The sequence below is a fragment of the Centropristis striata genome, chromosome 21 (assembly GCF_030273125.1).
Source record: "Centropristis striata isolate RG_2023a ecotype Rhode Island chromosome 21, C.striata_1.0, whole genome shotgun sequence".
In the NCBI taxonomy this organism is placed as follows: domain Eukaryota; kingdom Metazoa; phylum Chordata; class Actinopteri; order Perciformes; family Serranidae; genus Centropristis; species Centropristis striata.
In genome coordinates this window covers 1,883,472-1,900,913 of record NC_081537.1, presented here as the reverse complement: position 1 = coordinate 1,900,913, position 17,442 = coordinate 1,883,472, and the positions used below count along the sequence as shown (strand labels likewise).

The window sequence follows — 17,442 nt, the reverse complement described above, 5'->3', positions numbered from 1 at the left end:
GCTGTTGTTATATGTTACAGTATATTAACTGTATATATATGCCAGAGGTAAATAAAAAAAGGTAAGCTTAACCAAAACTGGAAAATAATGTACATTTCAGAATTATACAAGTAGGCCTTTTTCAGGGAACAAGAAATGGGTTAACAACTTAACTCTATGGAGTCTTGGGCTATTTTGTCCATTTTTGAATTCTTTTCATGTCTTTGGAAGTCATTTTGTGTCTTTTTTGGTCATTTTGTGTCTTTTTTTGGTCATTTTGTGTCTTTTTTTAGTCATTTTGTGTATTTTGGTGTCTTTTTTTAGTCATTTTGTGTCTTTTTTTTTGTCATTTTGTGTCTTTTTTTAGTCATTTTTGTCATTTTGTGTCTTTTTTTGGTCATTTTGTGTCTTTTGGTGTCTTTTTTGTCATTTTGTGTCTTTTTTTGGTCATTTTATGTCTTTTTTGTCATTTTGGTGTCTTTTTTTGGTCATTTTGTGTCTTTTGGTGTCTTTTTTGTCATTTTGTGTCTTTTTTTGTCATTTTGTGTCTTTTTTTAGTCATTTTGTGTCTTTTTGTGCCTTTTTGGTCATTTTGTGTCTTTTTAGTAATTTTGTGTCTTTTTTTGGTCATTTTGTGTCTTTTTTTGGTCATTTTGTGTCTTTTTTGTCATTTTGTGTCTTTTTTTGGTCATTTTGTGTCTTTTTTCAGTCCTTTAGTCCAACATAAAATGTGATTTTGAATCTTTTTTTTAACTTTCAAAACACTATCATGCTCAATAAAGAATTTTAAATGTTGCAAATGTGCATTAATTTCAGAGTACACTGAGACATTAAACTGCACCATTTTCAATTAAATTCTGGAAAAGTTGGTGTGTTCTAAAACTTTTGACCAGTAGTGTATATATGTATATATATATATATATATGTGTGTATATAAAGTGTGTGTGTACTCACCAGGCAGCACCTGGTCCAGGTAAACCGCCAACACCAGGTAGAGGATGCAGTCCACCACCAGCATGAGGAGGGGCACGTAGAGAGGGTGGGGGCCGTTAGCCAGGGTAGAAAACACAGCACCGTCTCCCTGAGCCTCCAGGTACACCACCTGACACACACACACACACACACACACACACACACACACACACACACACACACACACACACACACACACCTTCAGGATCTAGTACTAGTACTAGTACTAGGATCTAGTAGGTCAGGAGCTTCATTTTTTAATAACTGCATTGGTCCTTACAGATTATTATTTGTATGTTTAAGCAAACAGACATTATGCAATACCAAAATAGCTTACCCATCTATAAAAGCAAGATGTGTGTGTGTGTGTGTGTGTGCATCCTCGATTTTGAAAGTTTTTTAGTTAATTAAAAAAAAAACCACACAAAAACATTAAAAAAAACGTAAAAAAATACATAAAACCCCCACAAAAACATGCATAAAAAAACACAAAAAAACCCACACAAAAACATAAAAAAAACGTTAAAAAATACATAAAAAAATCACAAAAAACATTTAAAAATACATACAAACCACACAAAAACATTTAAAAAAACGTTAAAAAAATACATTAAAAAATCACAAAAAACATAAAAAATACATAAAACCCCCACAAAAACATGCATAAAAAAAATACAAAAAAACCCACACAAAAACATTTAAAAAAAACTTTAAAAAATACATAAAAAAATCACAAAAAACATTTAAAAATACATAAAACCCCCACAAAAACATGCATAAAAAAACACAAAAAACCCACACAAAAACATAAAAAAAAAAAACGTTAAAAAAATACATAAAAAAATCACAAAAAACATTTAAAAATACATAAAAACCACACAAAAACATTTAAAAAAACGTTAAAAAATACATAAAAAAATCACAAAAAACATAAAAAAATACATAAAACCCCCACAAAAACATGCATTAAAAAAACACAAAAAAAACCCACACAAAAACATTTAAAAAATACATTAAAAAATCTCAAAAAACATAAAAACATGCATAAAAAAACACAAAAAAACCCACACAAAAACATTTAAAAAAACGTTAAAAAATACATTAAAAAATCACAAAAAACATAAAAAAATACATAAAACCCCCACAAAAACATGCATAAAAAAACACAAAAAACCCCACACAAAAACATTAAAAAAACGTTAAAAAAATACATTAAAAAATCACAAAAAACATAAAAACATGCATAAAAAAACACAAAAAACCCCACACAAAAACATAAAAAAAACGTTAAAAAAATACATTAAAAAATCACAAAAAACATAAAAACATGCATAAAAAAACACAAAAAAACCCACACAAAAACATTTAAAAAAACGTTAAAAAATACATAAAAACCACACAAAAACATTAAAAAAACGTAAAAAAAATGGCCCTGCACTAGTACTGTGAGTTTCCCAGTGGAGCATGGTTTTGGTGGTTTTGATATGATGGCGGGTTGCTGTCACCTGAGCGATGCCGATGGAGAAGGCGCTGGGGGAGAGCAGGCAGAGCAGCCAGACCAGCGGCTGGGGGAAGTCCTTCATCAGGACGGTGAACAGAGACAGACAGCCGAACACCACCGTCAGCATGGAGCCCACCGTGCTGGCAAACTTAGGCTTCTTAAACAGCGGAGTCAGCATGAAGGAGAAGAAGATCTGGACAGAGAGAGAGGGAGAGAGAAGAGAGGAGGGAAAAGAATCAGTAGGTCAAAGACTCCCTCCATCAGAAAAACCTCCCGTCTCAGTTAATGCTGATTATATGCAACTTTTTGCCATTAAAATCGATCTATAAAAGCAAGAAGCGTCTGTGTGTGTGTGTGCGTGTGGTTATGACCATAAAAAGCTACAAAAAAAAAAGACACAAAATGACTAAAAGACACAGAATGACCAAACAAAGATACAAAATGACTAAAAAACCCCACAAAGTGTCTTAAAAAAAAGACACAAAATGACCAAAAAATGGCACAAAATGACAAAAAAAGACACAATGACAAAAAAAGACACAAAATGACAAAAAAAGACACAATGACAAAAAAAGACACAAAATGACCATAAAAAGATACAAAATGACAAAAAAAAGACACAAAATGACCATAAAAAGCTAAAAAAAGACACAAAATGACCATAAAAAGATACAAAATGACAAAAAAAGACACAAAATGACTAAAAAACCCCACAAAGTGTCTTAAAAAAAAGACACAAAATGACCATAAAAAGCTAAAAAAAAAGACACAAAATGACTAAAAAACCCCACAAAGTGTCTTAAAAAAAGACACAAAATGACCAAAGAAAGACACAAAATGACCATAAAAAGATACAAAATGACAAAAAAAGACACAAAATGACCATAAAAAGCAAAAAAAAAAGACACAAAATGACTAAAGAAAGACACAAAATGACCAAAAAATGACCAAAGACACAAATGATCAAAACACACATATTGTACATATTGAAGTATTGTGATTTTTCCAGTCTCTCCTGTCCTCTCCTCTCTGCTCTGTGTAAACAGCCTCTCCTGTCCTCTCCTCTCTGCTCTGTGTAAACAGACTCTCCTGTCCTCTCCTCTCTGCTCTGTGTAAACAGTCTCTCCTGTCCTCTCCCCTCAGCTCTGTGTAAACAGCCTCTCCTGTCCTCTCCCCTCAGCTCTGTGTAAACAGCCTCTCCTGCTGTAGTGGTCTGTGTGTAATGTAACTTCCTACTGGCTGCACTAGTGTAAAAACAACAAGACTTATTATGTATATTTTGAATAGTTGCGTAAAAACATGATGCAACTTTATCATTTCTGACAGTTCAAAAGCAGAGAAATGTCTCATTTAAATCAGAGTAAGAGGTTTTTATTTGGTTGCCTTCATTTAAAACCTCGTATAACCATTTTACACCTGGATTACCTGAGATCTACAGATCTATAACGTCATTTATCAGACGATTTTATACAAAGACACGAACATTAGAGAGGTAAAACAAAACAATAAAAGAAAAGAAAAGAACCAAGACTAGAGTAACTCCATCATTGCTCTACTCACTGAAGATATCCCGTAGAGGAAGATGAGGAAGAAGATGACGAAGAAGTTGCTGTAGGGGAAGAGAGCGGTGTACGTAGCAATGATGGACATCAGGATGGACATGGTGGTCACCAGAGCAGCATAGAGCAGGCCCCACGACAACCTGTTGGACAACACAGCAACTTCAGCATAAACATGACAATCTGTTGAACACAGCAACTTCAGCGTTAATATGACAACCTGTTGGGCAACACAGCAACTACAGCATAAACACCACAACCTGTTGAACAACACAGCAACTTCAGCATAAACATGACAACCTGTTGGACAACACAGCAACTTCAGCATAAACATGACAACCTGTTGGACAACACAGCAACTTCAGCGTTAATATGACAACCTGTTGGGCAACACAGCAACTACAGCATAAACACCACAACCTGTTGGACAACTCAGCAACTTCAGCATTAACACCACAACCTGTTGAACACAGCAACTTCAGTATAAACAACACAACCTGTTGGGCAACACAGCAACTACAGCATTAACACCACAACCTGTTGGGCAACACAGCAACTTCAGCATAAACAACACAACCTGTTGAACACAGCAACTTCAGTATAAACAACACAACCTGTTGGGCAACACAGCAACTTCAGCATAAACAACACAACCTGTTGGGCAACACAGCAACTTCAACCACACAGAAAGGTGTGAATCAAGGTTATTATAGTTCACCAAAACCAACAAAATAACAAAAACTAGAAGTGAAAAAATATTTTTGTTAATTGAAATAAAAATAAAAATGACATAAAATTATTAGAAAAACACAAAATTTACTAAAAAAATGACACAAAATCACCAAAAAACCCCCACAAAATTACCCAAAAATGTATAAAATTATTAGAAAAAGACACAAAATGACTAAAAAAAGACACAAAATTACCAAAAAAGACATTACTAAAAAAAAGGACACATTATTTTAAAAAAGGCACAAAATCACAAAAAAAAGACACAAAATGACAAAAAAAAAGACACAAAATGACATTCCATAACATTTCCACTTCTTGCGGTAACAACAACACGGCAGATAATAAACGGTAAACGGTACCGGTAGCGTCGCCATAGAAACAAGTGAAACAAAGCTCCAGCTGGAGCAATAAAGGGACCTTCCACACACAACACGGTAAAGTGCCATTCATATAAAACTCACATTAAACTTTCATATCAAGGTGGGGGCCACAAAATATCGTCACGAGGGCCACAATTGGCCCGCGGGCCGCCAGTTTGAAACCCATGACGTACATCTTATGATTATTTTCTGATAAAACCCGGTGAGTGTTGTTCCTCACCAGAAGGACGTGTCGTAGAGCCCCATCATGGTCATGGTGTCTTTGAGTCGATGCTCCTTCTCCGCCGCCACGTTGACGATGAGGAAGGTGACGAAGGGTGTGAAGGCCAGCACCAGGTAGATGGAGATGAGGGCGTGGGGGAACTTCTGCACCTCCACGGAGCCGGGCTGCCCCATCATCACCACCTTCAGGTCCATCTCACTCCACACCGCACGCTTCGTCTGCATCTGGACACCATCATCAGCTTTATTCAGAAAACTACAGGTTTACTGGCTCTTTCTCACATGAGGAGAAGGAGAAGATTACTTTATTAACCCCACAGTGGGTAAATTCTACCTCTGCGTTTAGGCCACTCTCCAGTTGTAAGCACGATTCCCAACCTCTAGGCCACCGTAACAAAACCATTACAAAATGACCAAAAAGACACAAAATGACTAAAAAAAGACACAAAATGACAAAAAAAAAGACACAAAATGACTTTAAAAAGACACAAAATGACTAAAAAAAGACACAAAATGACTAAAAATAAGAAACAAAATGACTTTAAAAAGACACAAAATGACCAAAAAAGACACAAAATGACTAAAAAAAGAAACAAAATGACTTTAAAAAGACACAAAATTACCAAAAAAAGACACAAAATTATTTTAAAAAGACACAAAATTATTTTAAAAAGACACAAAATTACCTTTTTGGGTAATTCTGTGTATTTTTTTTCTGTCTTTTTAGTATTTTGTGTCTTATTTTGGTCATTTTGATACTTCCTCCAGGTTATTTGAGTTTGAGACCCCTGGCCTAGTACAGGGGTCGGCAATAAAGTTTGGCTGCGGACCAGATATTTTCCAAGCCATTATATGACGGGCCACCGGCAGGCTCCTACGTTTCAGCACCCTGAAGAGGACAGCGGGAGAAGTGACGGAGCTGATCATTGACTGTATACGTGACCCTGCAGTAAAACCAGCCCACAACTTCTCCACCCTGGCAAAAGAAACGATCCCCTCTTTAGATCAGGCTGCGCTGGAAATGGAAATGATTGATTTCCAAACCACCTCCGTTGTGCGATATGCGTTAAGAAGTGTGGAGTCTGTGTGTGCCTTTTGGATAGGCCTACTACGCTCTGAGGAATACAGCAACCTCAAGACAGTCGCACTTTACACTCTGACCATGTTCCCCTCCACCTACATGTGTGAGTCGTCCTTTTCAGCTATGAATGCAATAAAAACGCACGAGAGGAATAGACTGACTCACAAAAATCTCGAGAACTGCCTGAGGATTAAAGTGACGTCTAATTCACCAGATATCTAGCCTGGGTATACCCAGACTGCCTTGCGCGCTCGAATTTAATTTCGAACTGCGGCGGAGTCTGGAAACTAGGAAGGATTCTTAGCCCTGTTTTAGGGATCCAATCACAGAGCGGGGAGGGATGGCAAGACGATGACGCGTACTACTCGGCACTTGGAAGCTTGTAGTTTTCCGGATCCAACATGGCTGCTGCAGACGCAAAACTCTCTTTAGCTGTAGATGGTGTTTTAAATAGTTTAGAGCCAAAGTTGAAAGGCGAAAGGTCTCTGGGGGCTCCGCTGAGATCACCGGCGTTATGGTAGCGGGGCTATTAGCGTCGCTAGCGGCTAATAGCTAATAGTCGCTAATAGCTAATAGCCGCTAACGGCGCTAATAGCCCCGCTACCGCGGACAGCGGAGCCCCCAGAGACCCCCAGCAGCTTGTTTATTGCCCATAAAATCAGTGGATGTGTGGCTGAATGACATGAGGGGGAATAAAGCGTGAAAATAAATAATCTTACAGAAAGCGAGAACTGGAGAAGCAAAGCAGCAGCAACACTCTCTCACAGACACACACACAACAAACATCCATCTCTGTTGCTCTACTACGTCATCTGGTATAACTGATCTGATTGGCTAAGAGCTACCTACAGACGCTTTGATAGACATTCTAAGCGCCCAATAAACGGCTCTGGAGGATCGTAAACCACACCTCCTCTACAGAGAAATACATTGCTCGTTGCCAGACTAGACCTCATTTGAGAATAGTCTGGTGTTAGCCAGGCTACCAGATATCCAGAAAATAGTGACAAGCGGGAGATGCCACTTTTCACACTAGGTGAGTAATCTAAACAAGGGATTGTGTCTAATCTGAACTGTCTCGTTGTAGGCTAGGCCTAATATTACTAAGCATACAGTAAACGTAGCACGTCTGCTCTGTCGTTTCAGGAGCGTCGAGCACTCCAGCCCATGGTCGAGTGGATTCAGCATTTTTGCTTCGTTCTTTTTTGTTCTGATTTGCTCCAATTTGACTGGGCAATTGTATTGTTATCAGTTTACATTTTTGGTGCCACCACAGACAGGCCTAAATAACTTGAGTATGTTATGTTTGAAACTCGTGTTTTACTTTTCACAGTCTGTTTGATGTCTGGCATGTTTGAAAGAAGTCGTGTTTTCGCTATGTGCTTTGTTTGAAAGACAACCTGTGGACTAGTTTCAGCTAATTTCAGCACCAGGCGCTATCCAATGACTTCATTTGTCTTTGCATGTTAAGTGTTCACGCTGCACATCGCTAAAGTGTGTATTCACCCTCGTATCCAGATGAAGCATTATTATTAGACTCAGGAAATTTTTCTGTTTTGGAAAATTAAGTTTGTAAATAAAGAGCATTTTTGAGACTGTCGGTCCAATTTTATATTTTTATTTTCATTATATTTTCATATATTTTTCAATGTAGTTCAAACAACCTCAAGGGCCAGATGTTTCATGCTTGCGGGCCACATCTGGCCCGCGGGCCGCCTATTGCCGACCCCTGGCCTAGTAAGTCACTCCACTCCACACCAGCTCCAACAGCTTCAGATCTTGTTTGTGCAATAAATAATAACAATTCCTTCACATGCATACTGAACTTTAAACCACCAGAGACTCTCTGTTCAGTCTCCAGAAACACAAACTCTCTTAGAAGGTTTTACATTCATATATCGCTCACACTGATTTATTTATTATTTGACAGTTACTTGTTTTTATTTTACTGTCCCTGGTTTTATTTAACTGTTATTTACACCACATGTATATAGTGTTAAATGTTAAAGTGTTTAGTGTTCAGATATTTTCCCTTCTCTTGATATTTCTGTCTGACTGGTCGTTTGGAAGCTGCTGTGACCAACACAGTTTCCCTGCAGGGATTAATAATAAAGTATTTCTATCTCTCCATCTTCCTCCCCTCTTCTTCTTCATCACGGAGGAGGAGCTGCTGTAACCAACACAGTTTCCCTGCAGAGATTAATAAAGTATTTCTATCTCTCCTCCTCTTCATCATGGAGGAGGAGCTGCTGTCTCACCTGAATGATGGCGGCGTCGATCAGAGACTGGAGGCGGATGAAGCCAGAGTACCAGTAGTTAGCTGCTCTGCAGTTCACCGAGCTGGTGAAACAGTTGGCTGGAGGAGAACAAACACAGAGATACAAGATACAAGATAGAAAGGACAAACACAAAGATACAAGATAGAAGATAGAAACGACAAACACAGAGATAGAAGATAGAAGATAGAAACGACAAACACAGAGACAGAAGATAGAAGATAGAAACGACAAACACAGGAAATAAATCTGTTGCTGTACACTGACAAACACTACAGGCCAAACGTTTGGAAGCAAGGACTTTTTTGTTTCTTTTTTTATTCATTTTGTGTCTTTTTTTAGTCATTTTTTGTCCTTTTGTGTCTTTTTTTTTTATTTTGTGTCTTTTCTTAGTCCTTTTGTTTCTTTTTTAGTCATTTTGTGTCTTTTTTTAGTCATTTTGTGTCTTTTTTAGTCATTTTGTTTCTTTTTTTAGTCATTTTGTGTCTTTTTTAGTCATTTTGTTTCTTTTTTTAGTCATTTTGTGTCTTTTTTAGTCCTTTTGTTTCTTTTTTAGTCATTTTGTGTCTTTTTTAGTCATTTTGTTTCTTTTTTTAGTCATTTTGTGTCTTTTTTTAGTCATTTTATTTCTTTTTTAGTCATTTTGTGTCTTTTTGTGTCTTTTTTTAGTCATTTTGTTTATTTTTTAGTCATTTTGTGTCTTTTTGTGTCTTTTTTTAGTCATTTTGTGTATTTTTTAGTCATTTTGTTTATTTTTTTAGTCATTTTGTGTCTTTTTTTAGTCGTTTTGTTTCTTTTTTTAGTCATTTTGTGTCTTTTTTTAGTCACATTGTTTATTTTTTTAGTCATATTGTTTCTTTTTTAGTCATTTTGTGTCTTTTTTAGTCATATTGTTTCTTTTTTTAGTCATATTGTGTCTTTTGTGTCTTTTTGGTCATTTTGTGTCTTTTTTAGTCCTTTAGTCCAACATAAAATGTGATTTTGAATCTTTTTTTTAACTTTCAAAACACTATCATGCTCAATAAAGAATTTTAAATGTGTCAAATGTGACCAAAGGTGTCAAATCTACCATATAAGAGGGTTCCATCCAGTTCTATCATTTGATACTAAATCTATTTGAGCTTGTCTCCAGTTTTACTTGGTATATCATCATCAAACTGAAACTGGCCTCATGGAGTTTACAGCCAGAACTTTAGAGGTAAATGTACAGTAGGGCTCCACGCTGCTTTGTTTTATACTCTGATGGAGGCAACAAGTCATGCTTCCAATACTGACCAGTCATTCTGCAGGTCAGGGAACAGGTCATTGTCACTGAGTCTTTATTGGTCATTTTGTGTCTTTTTGTGTCTTTTTTTAGTCATTTTGCATCTTTTTTTGGTCATTTTGTGTCTTTTGTTGCGTCTTTTTTAGTTATTTTGTGTTTTTTAGGCATTTTGTGTCTTTTTTTTTGTCATTTTGTGTATTTTTTTTGACAATTTTGTGTCTTTTTTGGGTGATTTTCTGTCTTTTTTTGTCTCTTTTGGTCGTTTTGTGTCTTTTTGTTGTGACTTTTTTAGTCATTTTGTGTCTTTTTTTTAGTCATTTTGTTTCTTTTTTTAGTCGTTTTGTGTCTTTTTTTAGTCATTTTGTTTCTTTTTTTCTCATGGAGTTTACAGCCAGAACTTTAGAGGTAAATTTACAGTAGGGCTCCACGCTGCTTTGTTTTATACTCTGATGGAGGCAACAAGTCTGGATTATTTGGAGCTTTTGGACACTTCACAGAGTTAATGAACTTAAGAAAGTATCCAGGCACAAACCTGAAAAATGCCTTGTATACGTCCTGCTGTTGTTAAAGCCAGAGGAGGTTACTTTGAAGAAAGCAAAGTCTAAGCAAGAAAACCCCAAATACTTGATAATTATAGTTAAAACGTGTTCTAATAAGTGACTTTTTATATAATAATCATGTTTACATGTACAAATTTGATCTTGCTTCCAAACTTTTGGTGTAAAAAACCTGTTTCTGCTCTGCCGTTATAGGGATACAGAGTGTAAAAACTGGTGGCACAAAGGAAACTAAACAGACAAGTCAGATTAAAGTGTACCGATGGACTCGGTGTAGTCGCTGGGTAAGGGCAGCTGGTTGTAGGGGAAGCGTAGCCTGTACGACGTGGCCGAGCTGTCCATGAACACAACACCAACGTAGCTGGACGGCTCGTAGAGGCTGGCGTTCTCCAGGTCCTCCTCGCTGGCAAACATGTCCAGGTGATCCTGCATGTCTGACCACACCACAAGGAGGAGAAACCAGTCAGAAACCAAGAAGATCTGGTGCCCCACAACCTCCCTCACTCCCTATCTTATCTGTCTTATCTATAAAAGCACGTCTGTGTGTGTGTGTGTGTGTGTGTGTATGTGCATCCTTGACTTTGAAGATCTTTGAATTAATTTTTCTAAATATCATTATTTACGTAGGACGTGTTGCAGCATTGCACTGTTTCTGGTTAGACACCTTTAAGGGGAGCCCCGCCCCCTTTTAGTGGAACTCCGCCCATTTAGAGGAGCTCCGCCCACTTTTAATGGAAGCCCTGCCCCTTTTAGGGGAGCCTAAAAGGGGCAGGGGCAGGTTTAAAGTGGCTACAAGGTTCCATTTTACAATAATATTCTAATAGTTTCCAGCAAATATCAATGTTCAATGTGTATATGCTGGATGGTGTGGTACCTTATGGAAAGTAGTAGTAGTAAAAGTTTTATGGAGTTGCAGATTAATACATTCTTCCTACGGGCACTGCACTAGTCTGATAAACACGAATGTTGTAAAAGGGACAAAAAAGACACAAAATTACCAAAAAAGACACAAAACGACCATAAAATGATACAAAATGACAAAAAAATGACAAAAAAATTACACAAATAGACCAAAAAAGACACAAAATGACTAAAAAAGACGCACAATTTCCAAAAAAAGACACAAAATGACCAAAAAAGACACAAAATTACCCCAGAATGACACAAATAGACCAAAAAAAGACACAAAATTACCAAAAAAAACAGGAAATGACAAAAAATGACACAAAATAACTAAAAAAAGACGCACAATTTCCAAAAAAAGATACAAAATTACCAAAAAAACCCCCACAAAATTCTCAAAACTATGAAAAATTTTGATTGTTCCAGCCTCTCCTGTCCTCTCCCCTCTGCTCTGTGTAAACAGCCTATCAATGTTCAGTGTGTATGTGCTGGATGGTGTGGTACCTGATGAAAAGTGTTTTATGGAGTTGCAGACTAATACATACTTCCTAGGGGCACTGCACTAGTCTGATGAACACGAATGTTGTAAAAGGGACAAAAAAAAGACACAACATGACCATAAAAAGATACAAAATGACCAAAAAATGACCCAAAGTTACCAAAAAAGACCCAAAACGACCATAAAAAGATACAAAATGACCCAAAAATGACACAAATAGACCAAAACAGACACAAAATTACCAAAAAAGACAGGAAATGACACAAAATAACTAAAAAAGACGCACAATTTCCAAAAAAAAAAGACACAAAATTACCAAACAAGACACAAAATGAACAAAAAAAGACAGGAAATGACAAAAAATGACTAAGAAAGATGCACAATTTCCAAAAAAAAAGACACAAAATTACCAAAGAAGACACAAAACGACCATTAAATTATACAAAATGACCCAAAAATGACAAAAAAATACACAAATAGACCAAAAAAGACACAAAATTACCAAAAAAGGACAGGAAATGACAAAAAATAACTAGAAAATTTCCTCTGGGGGAAATTTTGAAAGGGCCACGGGGGCTACTGCCGGTGTGTGTACACTATGATGAGATTCTTCAGCGATTTCAAACAATTAATACTAGTAATGTTATGATACTATTCCTCTTCAAGTATTTATTTATACAGCAACCTATGCCCTTTAACCTCAAAATGTGTGTGTGTGAAACATTTGTATCTGGAGGAGTGTGCGCGCTTACACGCGCGCGTGCGTAAGCGTGTGTGTGTGCGTGCGTGTATCTGTAACTGTAATCACATCAAAGCATCAAAGCGTTGGGGTCGACCAATCAGAGCAGAGCAATCAACGGAATTAACAGCTGTGGAATCTTCTGGCACAGTGACAGCAGCCAGAGGTGGGCAGACTGGAATTTCTGTCCTCGAACAGAAAGCATTTTTGGCAAAACCATAATACCTATCATTGATCCGACTTCACTTTGAGCGTCCTGAGTTCTTCCTGAACCTCTACATATGTTTTAAAAAAAAAAAGAAAAAGAAAAATAGCTTTGTTAGAGCGATCTAAAAAAACAGTTAAATCTCACTTTTTCCGAAATCTTCCTGCGTTTTTAATATGGGAGCCAATGAGGCTGTTGGTGGTTTTGGTGGCGCATCTTTGCGTCGTACGCCCAAATTATAACTCTGACAGCTTTACCAGAGGATTGTGAGGGAGAAGACTAATTTTCCTACGTTTCTATGTATAAATTATTTCTGTAGAGTGGAATTTGCGGCCTGGAGTGCAGTTTTAAAATGTATTTATTGACAGTTTTTTCTCTCCCTCTACACTCTGGCGATGATGTCACACACTGTGACACGAACATTCCGTGCAATACACACCCATTATAATCTCAGAATTTCTCCAAAAATGATCATGGTCATTGAACAGGGATTGATAAAAAACTATATGACCTATCGAAACGTGGATTAATACACCGATACACAAGACTTGTGTCTACTGTTTAAAGTTTAAATGGAGTCTCTAGGTGAAATTATGCCGGAGAAGTAGACGTCTGAAAATCTTCAATTAATGTTCTTTTTTGCTCATTTTCTTTCGGCCGTCCCATTCATTTCAATGCAAAATTTTGGGCAGTTTTTCGCGACTTACTTCCCGAAAAATTCATATTCTGTAGAGAAAAGTAATAGCACACCGATCCCGATCAAACCGCACGTTTTGATATATAATTTAGCGGGACGAAATTGCGTCCGGAAGAGGAAGAAGAAGAAATCCACAGTATAACAGTAGTGCAGCACTGGTCCCTACAGATATTGCTGTAGGGACCAGTGCTGGGGAGATTGCCCCGAGGCCCTAACTAAAAAAGATGCACAATTTCCATGGTTTGTATGGTAGGTGTGTATATTCAGAGGATGACTCACGCATCTCCTGGGCCACCTCCTCCATGATGTGGTTGGTGATGTTGGTGATGGGCGTGTAGCCCAGCCCCTTGAAGAAGTGGTCGTCCCTCTCCAGCTCCATGGTGCTGATGCCTCCATAGTAGACGGGAGGGTTCAGGATGCTGATGAGGACCAGGAGGCCCAGCAGGAGCAGAGGGAGGATCACTTCCTGCACACACACACACACAGTAAAGGAGTCAACCCTGACAGCACCAGGCAAGGCTGGAGCAGATATCACACCTTTAACCCTCTATGGCAGCTGTTCTCAACCTTGGGGTCCCGACCCCAACTGGGGTCGCGAGATGATTTCTGGGGGTCACCAAATCATTTAGGAAGTCAGCTCTGTCTCCACTGTGTTAAAGTGTTTTAGTCTTTTTTGGTCACTTAATGCCTTTTTTTGGTCATTTTGTGTCTTTTTTTTTTGTGTCTTTTTTTGATCATTTTGTCGTCAATTTGTGTCTTTTTTGGTCATTTTGTGTCTTTTTTTGGTCATTTTGTGTCTTTTTTTAGTCATTTAGTGTTTTTTTTCGTCATTTTGTTTCTTTTTTGGGTAATTTTTGTGTCTTTTTCTAGTCATTTTGTGTCTTTTTTTGTCATTTTGTTTCTTTTTTGGTCATTTTGTTTCCTTTTTTGGGTAATTTTGTGTCTTTTTTTAGTCATTTTGTGTCTTTTTTTGTCATTTTGTTTCTTTTTTGGGTAATTTTGTGTCTTTTTTGGTCATTTTTTCTTTTTGGTCATTTTGTTTCCTTTTTTGGGTAATTTTGTGTCTTTTTTTGGTCATTTTGTGTCTTTTTTTAGTCGTTTTGTGTCTTTTTTTGATCATTTTGTGGTCAATTTGTGTCTTTTTTTTAATCATTTTGTCGTCAATTTGTGTCTTTTTTGGTCATTTTGTGTCTTTTTTTGGTCATTTTGTGTCTTTTTTTAGTCATTTTGTGTCTTTTTTGGTCATTTTGTTTCTTTTTTGGTCATTTTTTTGTCTTTTTGGTCATTTTGTTTCTTTTTTTGGTCATTTTGTGTCTTTTTGGTCATTTTGTTTCTTTTTTGGGTCATTTTGTGTCTTTTTGGTCATTTTGTGTCTTTTTGGTAATTTTGTTTCTTTTTTGGGTAATTTTGTGTCTTTTTGGGTAATTTTGTGTCTTTTTGGGTAATTTTGTGTCTTTTTGGTCATTTTGTGTCTTTTTGGTCATTTTGTTTCTTTTTTGGTCATTTTGGTCATTTTGTTTCTTTTTTATTGTCATTTTGTGTCTTTTTGGTCATTTTGTTTCTTTTTTGGTCATTTTGTGTCTTTTTCGTCATTTTGTTTCTTTCTTTGGTCATTTTGTGTCTTTTTGGTCATTTTGTTTCTTTTTTTAGTCATTTTGTGTCTTTTTTTTGTCATTTTGTGTCTTTTTTTAGTCATTTTGTGTCTTTTTTTGTCATTTTGTTTCTTTTTTGGGTCATTTTGTGTCTTTTTTGGTCATTTTGTGTCTTTTCTTGTCATTTTGTGTCTCTTTAGGTCATTTTGTTTCTTTTTTAGGTGATCTGAACTGTGTGTGTGAGATTGTGTTCAGTGAGTGGGGGTCACGGACAACATGCATGTTAAATTGGGGGTCGCGACTCAAAAAGGTTGAGAACTACTGCTCTAGACCACAGACAACACATATATAAATGTATTTTTCAACTACTTTCGGACAAACTATACCACCATTGGCCTATTCTATTTCAGAGGCTATTTTTATTTAATATATTTTTTATTTAAATGTCACTTTATGGAGCTTTGATTAAAAAAAAAAGGAAGGTACTCCTGTTATACAGTATTTATGGTCACTTAAATGAACGGTTTCAACTTGTGACATATCATATTTGACTTTGACTGAACATTTGCATTCACTTTGCGATAAAAATACCGAGGTATATATATCAGATATCAATATTCAGCCTAAATATATCTGGATATGACTTTTGGTCCATATCACCCAGCCCTACTTGTGACCATAAGTGTGACAGTTAGAAAATGAATCATCAGATAAATAGAGCACTTTGCTTTTAGACTCTACACACATACTTCTTTCTATTTCCTTGTGATGAACTCATGACAAACAGCCAGATGTCCATTAGTTGTGTCCTGTTATCCATAAACAGTTTGACTCGGAGCATCACAGGAAATTGGAACAATACATCAGGAGTCTCTCACATGTCAACAGCTGATTTTAAGAGCTTGTTAGGCCTGTAAGCAGCTTTAGACAAAGAAATAGAAATACTGGGTTCCACTATGAAAACTATCAGGAGATTTGGTTCAGTGGGATTATATATATAATCAGAGTGGAACGGTTCACAAACCAGACAGAAAAAACATTTGGTGTGTCCTTACCACGGAACATTGTAGAAAATGAGTCAATCAGTCGATCACTTTTACATCTATTTTTGGTCATTTTGTGTCTATTTTGATCATTTTTACATCTATTTTTGGTCATTTTGTATCTTTTTTAGTCATTTTAACATCTATTTTTGGTCATTTTGTGTCTATTTTGATCATTTTACTTCTATTTTTGGGCATTTTGTATCTTTTTTAGTCATTTTTACATCTATTTTTGGTCATTTTGTGTCTTTTTTGATAATTTTTACATCTATTTTTGGTCATTTTGTGTCTTTTTTGGTTATTTTACATACATTTTTGGTCATTTTGTGTCTTTTTTGGTCATTTTTACATCTATTTTTGGTCATTTTGTGTCTTTTTTGATCAGTTGTACATCTTTTTTTGGTCATTTATGTCGTTTTTGATCAGTTGTACATCTATTGTTGGTCATTTTGTATCTTTTTTAGTCATTTTAACATCTATTTTTGGTCATTTTGTATCTTTTTTGATCATTTTTACATCTATTTTTGGTCATTTTGTATCTTTTTTAGTCATTTTAACATCTATTTTTGGTCATTTTGTGTCTATTTTGATCATTTTTACATCTATTTTTGGTCATTTTGTATCTTTTTTAGTCATTTTTACATCTATTTTTGGTCATTTTGTGTCTTTTTTAGACATCTTTACACTTATTTTTGGTCATTTTGTGTCTTTTTTAGTCATTTTTACATCTATTTTTGGTCATTTTGTGTCTTTTCTGATCATTTTTACATCTATTTTTGGTCATTTTGTGTCTTTTTTAGTAATTTTTACATCTATTTTTGGTCATTTTGTGTCTTTTTTGATCATTTTTACATCTATTTTTGGGCATTTTGTATCTTTTTTAGTCATTTTTACATCTATTTTTGGTCATTTTGTGTCTTTTTTGATCATTTTTACATCTATTTTTGGTCGTTTTGTATAATTTTAAGTCATTTTTAAATCTATTTTTGGTCATTTTGTATCTTTTTTAGTCATTTTTACATTTATTTTTGGTCATTTTGTATAACTTTAAGTCATTTTTACATCTATTTTTTGCAATTTTGTATCTTTTTTAGTCATTTTTACATCTATTTTTGGTCATTTTGTGTCTTTTTTAATCATTTTTACATCTATTTTTGGTCATTTTGTGTCTTTTTTAGTCATTTTTACATCTATTTTTGGTCATTTTGTGTCTTTTTTGATCATTTTTACATCTATTTTTT

General features: G+C 35.8%; 1 protein-coding gene across 1 annotated transcript in view; it reads right to left on the bottom strand.

Annotated features, from left to right (window-relative positions):
- abca5 (ATP-binding cassette, sub-family A (ABC1), member 5) overlaps nucleotides 1-17,442 on the bottom strand; it is a 75,438-nt gene that overhangs the window by 52,522 nt on the left and 5,474 nt on the right. The window contains exons 3-9 of the mRNA XM_059325116.1: nucleotides 13,846-14,032; nucleotides 10,784-10,957; nucleotides 8,685-8,782; nucleotides 5,344-5,570; nucleotides 4,013-4,154; nucleotides 2,457-2,645; nucleotides 934-1,081 (exon numbers count right to left, since the gene is read on the bottom strand). Coding sequence (XP_059181099.1) covers nucleotides 934-1,081; nucleotides 2,457-2,645; nucleotides 4,013-4,154; nucleotides 5,344-5,570; nucleotides 8,685-8,782; nucleotides 10,784-10,957; nucleotides 13,846-14,032 — 1,165 coding nt within the window. The remainder of the gene's footprint in view (nucleotides 1-933; nucleotides 1,082-2,456; nucleotides 2,646-4,012; nucleotides 4,155-5,343; nucleotides 5,571-8,684; nucleotides 8,783-10,783; nucleotides 10,958-13,845; nucleotides 14,033-17,442) is intronic.